The sequence below is a fragment of the Erithacus rubecula genome, assembly GCF_903797595.1.
Source record: "Erithacus rubecula genome assembly, contig: SUPER_33_unloc_1, whole genome shotgun sequence".
In the NCBI taxonomy this organism is placed as follows: Eukaryota; Metazoa; Chordata; class Aves; order Passeriformes; family Muscicapidae; genus Erithacus; species Erithacus rubecula.
The window spans coordinates 458,524-473,659 of record NW_027636168.1 but is presented as its reverse complement, the minus strand read 5'-3'; the positions used below and the strand labels follow the sequence as shown (position 1 = coordinate 473,659).

Sequence of the window (15,136 nt, the reverse complement as noted above, 5' to 3'; positions counted from 1 at the left end):
GAATCACAAAGTCCCAAAATCCCAGAATTCCACAACCCCAAAATCCCAGAATTCCAGAATCCCAGGAACAGGAATCCAAAGATTCCAGGATCCCAAAATCTCAGAATCCCAGGAACCCAAAATTCCAGAATCCTGGAATCCCAGAATAACAAAAAGCCAGAATTCCAGAATTCTGGAACCCCAAAAATTCCAGAATTCCAAAATCCCAGGACCCCAAAATCCCAGAATTCTGAAACCCCAAAATCCCAGAATTTCAGAAATTCCTCGGACACCTCCAGGGATGGGAATTCAACTCCCCCAGGAGGAAATTCCTCCCAAAATTCCTAATTCTGGGGGAACAATTTTGGGAATTTGTGGCACCAAAAAAAAAACTAAAAAAAGCAACGACAAACCCCCCAGAAAACAACAACCAAAAAAAAAATATTTTTTTAATTCCCTTTTATTCCCTCCCCTCGTCCCCCTTAATTCCCGAAATCTCCTTGTTTTTGTCTGGGATTTTGTCTGGCTGTGGGACAGAGGTGACATCTGCCACCAAGGGGGGATTAGACACCTTGTCCCTCTAAATAATTAACTGGGAGGGGACTAATTAATTAATCACAACTAATCAATTAATAAGCTAAATTTATTAATTCAACTAATCCCCGAATAATAATTCATTATTAACCCCCAAACTCCTGAAAAAAATCTGAATTTTCCTCCTTTTTTTTCTCTTTTTTTCATCAAATTCCGGGGTGTTTTCCAGCCCTGCCCCATTCCCAATTCCTCCTTTCCCGGAGGGATTTTGGGATGAAAATTTGGGATTTTGGGATGAAAATTTGGTATTTGGGGTCGGGGACCGCTCATGGTCTCCTGCTGCCACCTCCCGGTCTTTTGGTTTGAAAAGAATTTTCAAAAAATTCCCGGAATTTTCCTTCCCTGCCGGCTTGGGGATGCGGGACGGGGCTGAGAGGAGAAAATCCCATAAAAATGGGGAAGATTTGGGGCTAGAATGGGGAATTTAGGGGATGGAAAGAGGAGGATTTTGGGGTTGGAAGGAGGAGGATTTTGGGATTGGAACGGGAATTTTGGGGATGGAAAAGGGACAAATTTGGGGTCGGAAGGAGAATTTTGGGGCTGGAAGGAGGTGGATTTAGGGTCTGGAAGGAGGAAGATTTGGGGTTGAAGGAGGAGGATTTTGGGGTTGGAACGGGAATTTTGGGGATGGAAAAAGGAAAAATTTGGGGTTGGAAGGAGAAATTTGGGGCTGGAACGGAAATTTTGGGGCTGGAACGAGGTGGATTTAGGGTCTGGAATGAGGAGGATTTTGGGGTTGGAATGAGGAGGATTTGGGGTTGGAAGGAGGAGGATTTGGGGTTGGAAGGAGGAGGATTTGGGGTTGAAATGAGGAGGATTTGGGGTTGGAAGGAGGAGGATTTCGGGGTTGGAATGAGGAGGATTTGGGGTTGGAAGGAGGAGGATTTTGGGGTTGGAATGAGGAGGATTTGGGGTTGGAATGAGGAGGATTTGGGGTTGGAAGGAGGAGGATTTCGGGGTCTGGAGCGGGGATTTTGGGGTCGAAAATTCATTTTGGGCTCGGATATTCCCCCCAGATCTCCCGGCCCTGCAGCCGCCGCCGTGTCCGGAGCCATCGCGATGTCCCCAAGTGTCGCCGGCGCTCGCTGCAAAAGGAAACCAAAACCCACCAAAAGAAAACCTCACACCCTCCTGGGGCACTTAAAAAGAATTAAAATTAATGCAATAAAATGAATTCCCGGCGCCTTTTGGGGTGAGCAGCGCCACCCACGCGACGTGTCCGTGTCCCCACCGCAAGAGGGGTGGCCTGGGGAGGCCGGGGGGAGGAGGAGGAAGGAGCGGAGGAGGAAGGAGCAGAGGAGTCGCCAGGTCGCCTCGCCAGCCCCGAGGGGTCCCCGCGGCTCGGGGGGGTCGCTCGGCGATGTCCCCGCCCGGGGGTCCCCGCTGTCCCCCGGCGCTGCTGGCGCTGCTGCTGGCGCTGGTCCCGAGCCCAGGTGAGGAGGGGGCGCGGGGAAATTCGGGAATTCGGGAATTCCAGGGGAAAGCTGGAAGGGATGGGGGATGGAGCAGGGGGTTAAATGAGGATTTTGGGGTTTTTTTCCCCCGGTTTTCTCACCCCCCCAAAGCGGAGCTCGGGGCCGGTGACGCGGGGCTGGTTCCCCTTCCTGGGCTGGGTGTGGGATTGGGCTGAAAGTCGCGACTTCCCTGTCACGACAGCTCCCGAACCGCCCAGCCAACACTTCCCAAATTCAAATCCCTTTTCTCAACCAGCACGGGCGCGTTTTCCCAGGATTTCGGGGCAGCTGCTGATGGCCGAGAGGTTTTGGTTTGGTTTTTTCCAAAAATCGGCGATTTTGGGGTGTGGGGAGCAGGGGAGCAACGGGATTTGGGAGAAGGTTTGGCCTTGGAGTGGGAAACAGCAGAATTTGGGAGATGGAGCCGCCCCGGGGCATCTCCCGGTGCCTGCAGCATCTTCTGGCCACACCACGGGGTGTTTTTGGTGAGGACTCCAGGATTCGCTGAATCCCAGGATTTCTGAGGTTGGGAAAGAGCTCCGAGGTTTTGGAGCCCAAGCTGGGGTCGATCCCACACCTGGAGACCCAAAGTTCCAGGAATTTCCTGGACACCTCCAGGGGTGGCCACTCCAAACCTCCCCGAGCCCGTTTCAAGGCCTTTTCCTTTTTCCAGGAGGAATTTCCCCAAATTTCCAACCCTGTCCCAGCTCGAGGCTATTCCCTCCTGTCCTGTCCCATTCCCTGGGATCAGAACCCAAATCCCACCCCTGGCAGATCCCGAAATTCCCCCTGGATCCCCCTTTGCTCTAGGCTGAGCCCCCCAGGTCCCCCAGGAGGATTTTGGGACCCTCTCCCACCCCCCTGGCAGCCGCAGGACAAGACAATTCCCGCCTGCTGCCAGAATTTTGGGATCTGGAGCAGCGGGAAAAGCCCCTTCCCATCAATAATCCCCACCCCCACTCCTGCAGGGAAGGATTTTCCACCTTTCCCTGCTCCAGCTTCTGGAATTCCCAAATTTCCTGATCCTCATGGTGTCCCCACACCTGCAGCTTCACCAAATTTTGGCTCTGGAGCCGCTGGAAACTGGATTTTCCAAAGCAAAACCGGCGGTTCTGGGGGACGAAATTCCTGGTGGAAAAAAAAACCCCAAAAAAGGGATGAGTGGAATTTGAAATGGGGGCGGTGGGAAAAAAATGTTTTTCTTTTTTTGGTGGAGGGGGGGGAGTTTTGTGGGTTTGAGCTGCCCCAGAGCTGCCCTGACCACGCAGAGCCCCAGGAAGCGGCGGCGGCCCCGCGGATGTTCCGTGGGGTTTATTTTGGGGGCCTGCGACATCCGGGCTGAGAGAAGAGAAGAGAAAATGCAGAAAGTTGAGAGGAAAGGGGACAGGGGGTGAAAATCCCTGGGATCGGGATGGGGGACGGGGGCAGAACCCGTCTGGGATGGTGGGGAGGGAGTGGGAAATTTGGGATGGGGATGGGGAATGGACAATCAACCGGTCTGGGATAATGAGCAGAGGGTGGAGTTGGAGATTTTGGGATGAGGATGGGGAATGTCTCCTGTGACCAGGAGTGGCCTCGGTGGCCGTGGGGTCTCCCCTGGGGTCCCGACTCAGGGATCGCGGGTTCAGGATTCCAGGAATTCCAAGACCGGGCTGTGACCGCCGGGGGATCGCTGTGCCTGGAGCCGGAGGAACCCGCGTGGGAGTGGAGGGAGATCCAGTGGAGAGCAGCAAAGGATTCGGGATCGCGGTGGAGGATCGCCACGGCCACCAGGGATGGGGATATCTCGTATCCCCCAGGTCCTTTCCATGGGAGAGTCAAATTCCAGCCGGGAATTCTCTCCCTGTGCATCTCCCTGATTGACAAAGGCGATAGCGGCGTCTATAGGGCTGAATTTGAGGATTCCTCTGAGAATTTCTCGATTTTCAACCGGTACTTCCGAGTGTCCGTGTGGGGTGAGTGGCTGGGTCCTTGTGTCCTTCTGTCCCTGTGTTCTTTTGTCCTTCTGTCCCCTCTCATTGTCCCTGTCCCCACAGACCCCATCCCGGAGCCATCCCTGCAATCCCAGATCCTGGAATGGGATCGGGGTTGGTGCCGCCTATCCCTGTGTCCCTGTCCCTGTGTCCCTGTCCCTGTGTCCCTGTCCCTCTGTCCTCATTCCCTGTCCCTCTGTCCCCTCACTCTGTCTGTCCCTGTCCCCACAGACCCCATCCCGGAGCCATCCCTGCAATCCCAGATCCTGGAATGGGATCGGGGTTGGTGCCGCCTGTCTCTGTGTCCCTGTCCCTGTGTCCCTGTCCCTCTGTCCTCATTCCCTGTCCCTCTGTCCTCTCTCACTCTGTCTGTCTGTCCCTGTCCCCACAGACCCCATCCCGGAGCCATCCCTGCAATCCCAGATCCTGGAATGGGATCGGGGTTGGTGCCGCCTGTCCCTGTGTCCCTGTCCCTCTGTCCTCATTCCCTGTCCCTCTGTCCTCTCTCACTCTGTCTGTCTGTCCCTGTCCCCACAGACCCCATCCCGGAGCCATCCCTGCAATCCCAGATCCTGGAATGGGATCGGGGTTGGTGCCGCCTGTCTCTGTGTCCCTGTCCCTGTGTCCCTGTCCCTCTGTCCTCATTCCCTGTCCCTCTGTCCTCTCTCACTCTGTCTGTCTGTCCCTGTCCCCACAGACCCCATCCCGGAGCCATCCCTGCAATCCCAGATCCTGGAATGGGATCGGGGTTGGTGCCGCCTGTCCCTGCTCTGCTCCAGCCCCGGGAACGGGAACGTCTCCATCAGCTGGGAATGTCCCGAGGAGCCCCCGGAATCCCCGAAATCCACAGAACCCCCAAACTCCACGGAACTCCCAAAATCCCCAGAATCCCCAGAATCCCAGCGGTTCCAGTGGGTCCCCGAAGATGCCGAACCCCAAATTTGTCTCTGCAACCTCAGCAACGCCGCGGGCTGGAGAGCGGCCCCGGCCCCGCTCACCTGCACAGGTGAATCCTCCTTGGGAATTCCAGGGAATTGCCTGAATTTTCCAGGATTTAAAGGTCAGAAGTGGGGTGGGGGAAAACTACTGGGGAAAAAATTAGGGAAATGTAATATCCTAATTACAAATACATATATATTTTTGTAGATATGAAATAATTATTTTTTAAATTTAGGTTTTGTGTGGAATTGATGCTATTCTTCGTGTGTGTTCTTTCAAAATCTAATCTTATTTTACATATGAAAAATCGATTTATAAATGCAAAAAACATACATATATTTATTTATATAGTATACTTATTTATGTATTTATTTGTGTAATATATTTATGTATAATTCATGTTTATTTTTATATAGGAATCTACTTATTTATATAACAGACAATTATCTCTATAAAATCTATACTTCTTTATTGATAAAATATAAATTTGTCTTCATATATAAAAATATATTAATTTATAAGTAAATATTAAACAAATTTAATTTGTATTATAACATTTGCAATTTATTTTTATTTTTATAATTATTACTATTATTATTAGTAGTAGTAGTAATAGTAGTAGTATTTCAATAATGAATTATATATTAAACCCAAACTCAATTTTAAATCATTAATCCTCATTAATTTCAACATTCTAAAATTCTACATTAGGCAAAATTACGGGTTTGGCTATTCCGGGATTTCTGGAATGGTTTGGGTGGGGACAGCCCTTAAATCCCAGCCCAGGATTCTGGGACCCCTTTTCCAGGAATTCCAGGGAATTTCAACCTCTGCACAGCGCTGGCTGTGGACATTGGGCAGATCTTGGTCATTGTCCTCATCTGGGTCTGCTGGATCTGCTGGAGGAGGACAACGAAGAGAAGGAAGGAGAATTCCCGGGAAGGTTTGTGGGGAATAACCAAGAGGGAGGGATTTGGGGGCTGTGACCCTGAAATCTGGGAATTCTGAGCCCAAAAGTCAGGGAATTCTGAGCCCAAAATCTTGGAATTCTGATGGCAAACTGACCCTTGGAACACCAAAATCTGGGAATTCTTACCCTTGGAAACCCTGCCCAAAATCTGGGAACCCTTATCCCAAAGTCACCCTTGGAACCTCTAAGTCCAGAAGTCTGGAAGCCCAAAATCTGGGAGTTCTAATCCCAAACTCACTCTTGGAATCCGAATTTGGGGGTTCTGACCCCAAAGTGACCCCAAAATCTGGGAATTTTGACTCTTGCATCCTCTGCAAAAATTCCGTGAATTCTGACCCAAATCAGACCCCGGGAACCCCAAGTTTAGAACCCCAAAATGTGAGAACGGCCCTTCCCACCCAAAAATCTGGGAATGGTCCTTTGTCCTAGGGTACAATGCAAAGATGTGCCCAAAAGTCCATGTTCATCACCATGTGTTAAACCAGGAGATGCAGTGACCCTTATCTCTGTGAGAGAAATCTCCTGTTAATGGGCCAGGTGTTGAATCAGGATATTTCCTGTTAATGGGCCAGGTGTTGAACCAAGATATCTCCTGTTAATGGGCCAGGTGTTGAATCAGGATATTTCCTATTAATGGGCCAGGTGTTGAACCAAGATATCTCCTGTTAATGGGCCAGGTGTTCAAAATCAAATGGGGCAGTGATTCTTATTTATGTGGGGATATCCTCTGTTAATGGGCCATCTGTTTAAAATCAGATGGAGCAGTTATCCCTATTTATGTGGGGATATCCTCTGTTAATGGGCCATCTATCAAATGGAGTAGTGATTCTTATTTATGTGGGGATATCCTTTGTTCATGGGCCATCTGTTAAAAATCAGATTGAGCAGTTATCCCTATTTATGTGGAAATATCCTCTGTTAATGGGCCATCTATCAAATGGAGTAGTGATTCTTATTTATGTGGGGATATCCTCTGTTAACGAGCCAAGTGTTGAAAATCAAATGGAGCAGTTATCCCTATTTATGTGGGGATATCCTCTCTTAATGGGCCATCTGTTTAAAATCAAATGGAGCAGTTATCTCTATTTATGTGGGGATATCCTCTCTTAATGGGCCATCTGTTGAAACCAGGAGAGGCAGTGATTTTTGTTTCTGTGCAAGACATCACCCATTAATGGGCCAGGTGTTAAAACCAGTTGGGACAGAGATTTTTATCTCTGTGTCAAATATCTTCTGTTAATGGGCCAGCTGTTATACACCAGGTGTGGTGGTGATCCTCATCTCTCTTAGGATATCTCCTGTTAATGGGCCAGGTGTTAAAACAAAATGGGGCAGCGTTCTTTATTTTTCCAGACCCGTCCTCCCTCCGGGAGATATCTCCTGTTGATGTACCATTAAATCTCCCTGTATGACTGATAAAATTACATCATCCCCTTGGAAGATGCTCTACCCGGGGGGAGGAGCCAAACCTTTCCTATCTGGATAAAACCTGAGATTTGGAACACCAGAGCAACCTTTACCCACTAGTTTGCAGATGACAAGAGCTACCAGGATGTTCTACAGGACCACAACAAGTCCATTTCATCTGGACTGCTGCCACTACCAGAACCAGCAGGGTGTTGGGTTGTATTCTCACTCTGGCAATTTTTTTTTTTTTTTTTTTTACTGTTGTATGGTTTGTTGTTTTTTTTCCTTCTTCTTTGCATATTAAATTGTATTTCTGCCTTGGACTCTCTCACTGGTTTTGCTTTCAAAGCATTACACCAGGAATCAAGGATCCCAAAATCCCAGGAATTTCTTGGACACCTCCAGAGATGGGGATCCAACCCTCACAGAGCCCCTTCCAGCCAGGAGGAAATTCCCCCTGAAATCGCTGATTCAGGAGGAACAAATTCGGGAATTGTGACACCAAAAAAATAAACCAAAACCAAAACAAAAACATCCCCAGAACCCACAACCACAACACAACCTAACAGGAAAAAATGGAAAGAAAGAAAAAGAAAATATAAAAATAAAGAAGGGGTGTTTTGGAGCAGCTCTGGCATCATTCCAAAATTTCTCCAAGGTGTGTTTTCATCCCCTTGGAATATTTTTTCCATTTTACTCACTCCCCTTGTTCCCCTTAATTCCCGAAATCTCTGTGAATTTTGGGGTTGGAAGGAGGAGGGTTTGGGAACAGAAAGGAGGAGAAATTTGGAGCTGGAATGAGGAGGATTCGGGGACTAGAATGAGGAGTATTTTAGGGTCTGGAGCGGGGATTTTGGGGTCGAAAATTCATTTTGGGCTCGGATATTCCCCCCCAGATCTCCCGGCCCTGCAGCCGCCGCCGTGTCCGGAGCCATCGCGATGTCCCCAAGTGTCGCCGGCGCTCGCTGCAAAAGGAAACTAAAACCCACCAAAAGAAAACCTCTCACACCCTCTTTGGGCACGTAAAACAAATTAAAATTAATGCAATAAAATGAATTCCCGGCGCGTTTTGGGGTGAGCAGCGCCACCCACGCGACGTGTCCGTGTCCCCACCGCAAGAGGGGTGGCCTGGGGGGGCCGGGGGGGAGGAGGAGGAAGGAGCGGAGGAGGAAGGAGCAGAGGAGTCGCCAGGTCGCCTCGCCAGCCCCGAGGGGTCCCCGCGGCTCGGGGGGGTCGCTCGGCGATGTCCCCGCCCGGGGGTCCCCGCTGTCCCCCGGCGCTGCTGGCGCTGCTGCTGGCGCTGGTCCCGAGCCCAGGTGAGGAGGGGGCGCGGGGAAATTCGGGAATTCGGGAATTCCAGGGGAAAGCTGGAAGGGATGGGGGATGGAGCAGGGGGTTAAATGAGGATTTTGGGGGTTTTTTCCCCCGGTTTTCTCACCCCCCCAAAGCCGAGCCCGGGGCCGGTGACGCGGGGCTGGTTCCCCTTCCTGGGCTGGGTGTGGGATTGGGCTGAAAGTCGCGACTTCCCTGTCACGACAGCTCCCGAACCGCCCAGCCAACACTTCCCAAATTCAAATCCCTTTTCTCAACCAGCACGGGCGCGTTTTCCCAGGATTTCGGGGCAGCTGCTGATGGCCGAGAGGTTTTGCTTTGGTTTTTCCAAAAATCGGCGATTTTGGGGTGTGGGGAGCAGGGGAGCAGCGGGATTTGGGAGAAGGTTTGGCCTTGGAGCGGGAAACAGCAGAATTTGGGAGATGGAACCACCCCGGGGCGTCTCCCGGTGCCTGCAGCATCTTCTGGCCACACCACGGGGTGTTTTTGGTGACGACTCCAGGATTCGCTGAATCCCAGGATTTCTGAGGTTGGGAAAGAGCTCCGAGGTTTTGGAGCCCAAGCTGGGGTCGATCCCACACCTGGAGACCCAAAATTCCAGGAATTTCCTGGACACCTCCAGGGGTGGCCACTCCAAACCTCCCCGAGCCCCTTTCAAGGCCTTTTCCTTTTTCTAGGAAGAATTTCCCCAAATTTCCAACCCTGTCCCAGCTCGAGGCTATTCCCTCCTGTCCTGTCCCATTCCTTGGGATCAGATCCCAAATCCCACCCCTGGCAGATCCCGAAATTCCCCCTGGATCCCCCTTTGCTCCAGGCTGAGCCCCCCCAGTTCCCCCAGGAGGATTTTGGGACCCTCTCCCACCCCCCTGGCAGCAGCAGGAAAAGACAATTCCCGCCTGCTGCCGGAATTTTGGGATCTGGAGCAGCGGGAAAAGCCCCTTCCCATCAATAATCCCCACCCCCACTCCTGCAGGGAAGGATTTTCCACCTTTCCCTGCTCCAGCTTCTGGAATTCCCAAATTTCCTGATCCTCATGGTGTCCCCACACCTGCAGCTTCACCAAATTTTGGCTCTGGAGCCGCTGGAAATTGTGGATTTTCCGAAGCAAAACCGGCGGTTCTGGGGGACGAAATTCCTGGTGGAAAAAAAAACCCCAAAAAAGGGATGAGTGGAATTTGAAATGGGGGCGGTGGGAAAAAAATGTTTTTCTTTTTTTGGTGGAGGGGGGGGAGTTTTGTGGGTTTGAGCTGCCCCAGAGCTGCCCTGACCACGCAGAGCCCCAGGAAGCGGCGGCGGCCCCGCGGATGTTCCGTGGGGTTTATTTTGGGGGCCTGCGACATCCGGGCTGAGAGAAGAGAAGAGAAAATGCAGAAAGTTGAGAGGAAAGGGGACAGGGGGTGAAAATCCCTGGGATCGGGATGGGGGACGGGGGCAGAATCGGTCTGGGATGGTGGGAAGGGAGTGGGAAATTTGGGATGGGGATGGGGAATGGACAATCAACCAGTCTGGGATAATGAGCAGAGGGTGGAGTTGGAGATTTTGGGATGGGGATGGGGAATGTCTCCTGTGACCAGGAATGGCCTCGGTGGCCGTGGGGTCTCCCCTGGGGTCCCGACTCAGGGATCGCGGGTTCAGGATTCCAGGAATTCCAAGACCGGGCTGTGACCGCCGGGGGATCGCTGTGCCTGGAGCCGGAGGAACCCGCGTGGGAGTGGAGGGAGATCCAGTGGAGAGTGAAAATGGATTCGGGATCGCGGTGGAGGATCGCCACGGCCACCAGGGATGGGGATGTCTCGTATCCCCCAGGTCCTTTCCATGGGAGAGTCAAATTCCAGCCGGGAATTGTCTCCCTGTGCATCTCCCCGATTGACAAAGGCGATAGCGGCGTCTATAAGGCTGAATTTGAGAATTCCTCTGGGAATTTCTCGATTTTCCACCGGTGCTTCCGAGTGTCCGTGTGGGGTGAGTGGCTGTGTCCTTGTGTCCTTCTGTCCCTGTGTTCTCTTGTCCTCCTGTCCCCTCTCATTGTCCCTGTCCCCACAGACCCCATCCCGGAGCCATCCCTGCAATCCCAGATCCTGGAATGGGATCGGGGTTGGTGCCGCCTGTCCCTCTGTCCTTATTCCCTGTCCCTCTGTCTCCTGTCCCTCTGTCTCCTGTCCCTCTGTCCTCTCTCACTCTGTCTGTCTGTCCCTGTCCCCACAGACCCCATCCCGGAGCCATCCCTGCAATCCCAGATCCTGGAATGGGATCGGGGTTGGTGCCGCCTGTCCCTGTGTCCCTGTCCCTGTGTCCCTGTCCCTCTGTCCTCATTCCCTGTCCCTCTGTCCTCTCTCACTCTGTCTGTCTGTCCCTGTCCCCACAGACCCCATCCCGGAGCCATCCCTGCAATCCCAGATCCTGGAATGGGATCGGGGTTGGTGCCGCCTGTCCCTGCTCTGCTCCAGCCCCGGGAACGGGAACGTCTCCATTAGCTGGGAATGTCCCGAGGAGCCCCCGGAATCCCCGAAATCCACAGAACCCCCAAACTCCACGGAACTCCCAAAATCCCCAAAATCCCAGCGGTTCCAGTGGGTCCCCGAAGATGCCGAACCCCAAATTTGTCTCTGCAACCTCAGCAACGCCGCGGGCTGGAGAGCGGCCCCGGCCCCGCTCACCTGCACAGGTAAATCCTCCTTGGGAATTCCAGGGAATTGCCTCAATTTTCCAGGATTTAAGCCCCGATTTAAAGGATTGAATTCGCAGCCTAATTCCAGGATTTTGGGAGATCTTTTTCAGGAATTCCAGGGAATTTGGGGCTCTGGGCAGCGCTGGGCGGGGCCGCGGGGCTGAGCCTGATCCTGATCCTGATCCTCGGGGTCTGCTGGAGGAGGAGGAGGAGGAGGAAGGAGAATTCCCGGGAAGGTTTGTGGGGAATGTCGGAGAGGGAGGGAATTTGGGGGCTGTGACCCCGAAATCTGGGAATTCTGAGCCCAAAATCTGGGAATTCTTATCCCAAAATCGGGGAAGTCAGAGCCAAGAATCTGGGAGTTTGTAACCCTAAAATCTGGGAGTTCTGAGCCCAAAATCTGGGAATTCTTACCCGAAACTCATCCTTGGAACCTCAAAATCTGGGAATTCTTATCCCAAAATCTGGGAGTTTGTAACCCTAAAATCTGGGAATTCTGAGCCCAAAATCTGGGAATTCAGAGCCGAGAACCTGCGAGTTTGGAACCCCAAAATCTGGGAATTCTGAGCCCCAAAATCTGGGAGTTTGGAACCTCAAAATCTAGGAATTCTGACCTGAATAACTGGGAATTCAGAGTCGAGAATCTGAGAGTTTGGAACCCCAAAATCTGAGAATTCTGAGCCCCAAAATCTGGGAATTTGGGACCCCAAAATCTGGGAATTTGGAACCCCAAAATCTGGGAATTCTGACCCCACAGATCCCCCCGGAGCCCCCGCGGGACCCCCGGAGCAGCAGCTGACCGTCTACGCCGAGGTGGGAGACAAGAACCCCGTGAGTGTCACCCCAAAATCCAGGAATGTTCCTTCCTATCCCAAAAATCCGGGAATCTTCTTTCCTTCCCATCCCAAAAAATCCGGGAATGTTCCTTCCTTCCCATCCCAAAAATCTGGGAATGTTCCTTCCCAAAATCTGGGTATGTCCCACCAGAAAATCTGGGACTGTTCCTATTCCCACCCCAAAATCTGGGAATGTCCTGGAATATTGGGAATCCAAATTTGATCCCTTTTAACCAGGAGGAAACTTCAGGAGGAAATTCCAAGAGAAAATTCTATGAGGAAATTCCAGGAAGAAATGACTTCTGTTTGGGAATATTTGGAATATTGGGAATGCCAAATTTGATCCTTTTTAACTATTCTATTCTATTCTATTCTATTCTATTCTATTCTATTCTATTCTATTCTATTCTATTCTATTCTATTCTATTCTATTCTATTCTATTCTATTCTATTCTATTCCATTCCATTCCATTCCATTCCATTCCATTCCATTCCATTCCATTCCATTCCATTCCATTCCATCCATTCCATTCCATTCCATTCCATTCCATTCCATTCTTCAATTTTAAAAATTTTGTTCATTTTTTTAATAAATAAATAATATTTTTTAAAATTTCTGTGTCCCCAGCCCAGGACCAGCGAGGCCCCTGGGGAAGGAGCCACCATCTACTCCGTGGTCACTCACAGGACACTGGTAGGGTCATTCCAAATTTTCAAAATCCATTTTTATCCCAACATTTGGGATTTTTTTGGTGCATCCTGAATCTTTTTTTCCCCTGGCAGGAGAATCCCAGGCACCAGGAGGAACCCAGGGATTTCACTGTTTATGCCACGGTCCAGAGGGTGAGGCTGTGCTGGAGGGTCCCCAATTTTGGGAACACCAAATTTATGTCCCCAACACCAAATCTGTGTCCCTAATTTTTGGAGACACCAAATCCACGTCCCAAAGTTTTAGAGACACCAAATCCTTGTCCCCAACACAAAATTCACATCCCCAATTTTTGGGAACACCAAATCCATGTTCCAAATCTTTTGGGGACACCAAATACATGTCATCAATTTTTGGGGGACACCAAATCTTTGTCCCCAACACCAAACCCATGTCCCCAAATCTTTTGGGGACACCAAATCCGTGTCCCCCGAGATTTTGGGATCATTTTCCTGCTTCTCCCAACTGTGATTTTCCCTTTTTTTTCCCCCCACAGCCTCCCTCCATCAAGAAGAAGAGGCTGGACCGAGCTCTGGTCTCCACTGCCTACTTGGAGGTGATGGAAAAATTCACTTGGGGTTTTTTGGGATCCTAAAAAATCCCAAAAATCTCCTAAACCCGACCTTTTTTTTTTTTTTTTTTTTTTTTTTTTTTTTTTTTTTTTTTTGTAGGATAATGTGGATTACAGGTACTTGGGACTCCCAAATCCTAAACACCCCTAAAATCTTGGAATTGTCATCCCCATGGAATTCAACTGCAGCATCCAATGGGATCCCATCCGATGGAATAGAAAGATCCAGGAATTTGGAGTTTTTTTCCCAAAATTCAGCCCCAGCAGCACCTTGGAGAGAAGATTTTGGGGTGGAAAATTCTTTGGAATGGATGGATTTGGGATTGGGGGGAGAGGGAATTTTGGGGGGGGGTTTAGGGTTAGGAAAATCTGGGAATTTTTTATTTTTAATTTTTTTTTTTTGTAAATACAGCTGGGCTGCACAATTAACTCGTTTGGATTTTTTTTTCCCTCCTAAAATCCATCCAAAAATCCCATTAGAGAGGAAGAATTTCCCCTAAAATTCCCCAAATTCTCTTTAGGGAATTCCTTAAATCCCACCCAAACCCCCCCCGGACCATCCCCACCCTCTCAAACCCCAAACCGTAATTAACCGCCCTCATTTGCATACAGCATTAATTAACATCGCGCCACCGCGGGGAGGTGACATTGGTGACACCGGTGACGTCATCGGCGCAGGGACGGAAATGGGGCAGGGCCCAGCGGGGGTCGCGGGGGTCCCTTTGTCCCTTTTTGTCCCTTTTTGTCCCTTTTTGTCCCTTTTGTCCTTTTCCGTGCCCCGCCCGTGGGAAAAGCCCGCGGCCCTTTGTCCCCAGGGAGGGGCGGGGAGGAAACCCCGGCGGGAATTGCGGTCCCACAGAATTCCCAAAGAATCCTCGGGATTTGGGGAAAGAATTCCCAAAGAATCCTCGGGATTTGGGGAAAGAATTCCCAAAGAATCCCCGGGACTGCTTTGGGGTTTAGGGAAAGAATTCCCGGGATTTGGGGAAAGAATTCCCAAAGAATCCCCGGGACTGCTTTGGGGTTTAGGGAAAGAATTCCCGGGATTTGGGGAAAGAATTCCCAAAGAATCCCCGGGATTTGGGGAAAGAATTCCCAGAGAATCCCCGGGACTGCTTTGGGGTTTAGGGAAAGAATCCCCGGGATTGGTTTGGGGTTTAGGGAAATAATTCCCGGGATTTGGGGAAAGAATTCCCAAAGAATCCCCGGGACTGCTTTGGGGTTTAGGGAAAGAATTCCCGGGATCTGGGGAAAGAATTCCCAAAGAATCCCCGGGACTGCTTTGGGGTTTAGGGAAAGAATTCCCGGGATTTGGGGAAAGAATTCCCAAAGAATCCCCGGGACTGCTTTGGGGTTTAGGGAAAGAATTCCCGGGATTTGGGGAAAGAATTCCCAAAGAATTCCCGGGATTTGGGGAAAGAATTCCCAGAGAATTCCCGGGATTGGTTTGGGGTTTAGGGAAAGAATTCCCGGGATTTGGGGAAAGAATTCCCAAAGAATTCCAGGGATTGGTTTGGGGTTCGGGGAAGAATTCCCGGGATTTGGGGAAAGAATTCCCAGAGAATTCCCGGGATTTGGGGAAGAATTCCCAAAGAATTCCCGGGATTTGGGGAAAGAATTCCCAGAGAATTCCTGGGATTTGGGGAAAGAATTCCCAAAGAATCCCCGGGACTGCTTTGGGGTTTAGGGAAAGAATTCCTGGGA

General features: G+C 50.6%; 2 protein-coding genes across 5 annotated transcripts; both read left to right on the top strand.

Moving 5' to 3' along the window:
- Window positions 1–1,892: 1,892 nt before the first annotated feature.
- LOC306813899 (uncharacterized protein) lies at window positions 1,893–7,478 on the top strand. 3 transcript variants are annotated; one of them, XM_079329579.1, is made up of 5 exons: window positions 1,893–2,006; window positions 3,641–3,982; window positions 4,698–5,006; window positions 5,748–5,886; window positions 7,351–7,478. In XM_079329579.1, exons 1-5 carry the CDS (start codon window positions 1,934–1,936, stop codon window positions 7,400–7,402), a joined length of 915 nt encoding a protein of 304 aa, XP_079185705.1. In that variant the 5' UTR covers window positions 1,893–1,933; the 3' UTR covers window positions 7,403–7,478. The 3 variants fall into 3 exon arrangements, with proteins under 3 accessions (XP_079185705.1, XP_079185706.1, XP_079185704.1); XM_079329580.1 differs by having other exon boundaries at window positions 3,656–3,982; window positions 5,748–5,882; window positions 7,263–7,472; XM_079329578.1 differs by having other exon boundaries at window positions 5,748–5,882; window positions 7,263–7,472.
- Window positions 7,479–8,518: 1,040 nt separating this feature from the next.
- Window positions 8,519–13,763, top strand: LOC306813961 (uncharacterized protein). 2 transcript variants are annotated; one of them, XM_079329645.1, is made up of 9 exons: window positions 8,519–8,632; window positions 10,284–10,610; window positions 11,014–11,313; window positions 11,427–11,552; window positions 12,074–12,147; window positions 12,781–12,846; window positions 12,936–12,995; window positions 13,358–13,417; window positions 13,533–13,763. In XM_079329645.1, the coding sequence occupies exons 1-9, from the start codon at window positions 8,560–8,562 to the stop codon at window positions 13,581–13,583; spliced, it is 1,137 nt and encodes a 378-aa protein (XP_079185771.1). In that variant the 5' UTR covers window positions 8,519–8,559; the 3' UTR covers window positions 13,584–13,763. The 2 variants fall into 2 exon arrangements, with proteins under 2 accessions (XP_079185771.1, XP_079185770.1); XM_079329644.1 differs by having other exon boundaries at window positions 10,269–10,610.
- Window positions 13,764–15,136: the final 1,373 nt, after the last annotated feature.

Bases quoted from the DNA above. Each gene is read 5' to 3' on its own strand.
- LOC306813961 (XM_079329644.1), top strand. From the start codon at position 8,560: ATGTCCCCGCCCGGGGGTCCCCGCTGTCCCCCGGCGCTGCTGGCGCTG. The intron at 11,314-11,426 runs GTAAATCCTCCT...GATCTTTTTCAG, and splicing joins GGCCCCGCTCACCTGCACAG to GAATTCCAGGGAATTTGGGG. The intron at 11,553-12,073 runs GTTTGTGGGGAA...CTGACCCCACAG, and splicing joins GAAGGAGAATTCCCGGGAAG to ATCCCCCCGGAGCCCCCGCG.
- LOC306813899 (XM_079329578.1), top strand. From the start codon at position 1,934: ATGTCCCCGCCCGGGGGTCCCCGCTGTCCCCCGGCGCTGCTGGCGCTG. The intron at 2,007-3,640 runs GTGAGGAGGGGG...GTCCCGACTCAG, and splicing joins GGCGCTGGTCCCGAGCCCAG to GGATCGCGGGTTCAGGATTC. The intron at 5,883-7,262 runs GTTTGTGGGGAA...TTATTTTTCCAG, and splicing joins GAAGGAGAATTCCCGGGAAG to ACCCGTCCTCCCTCCGGGAG.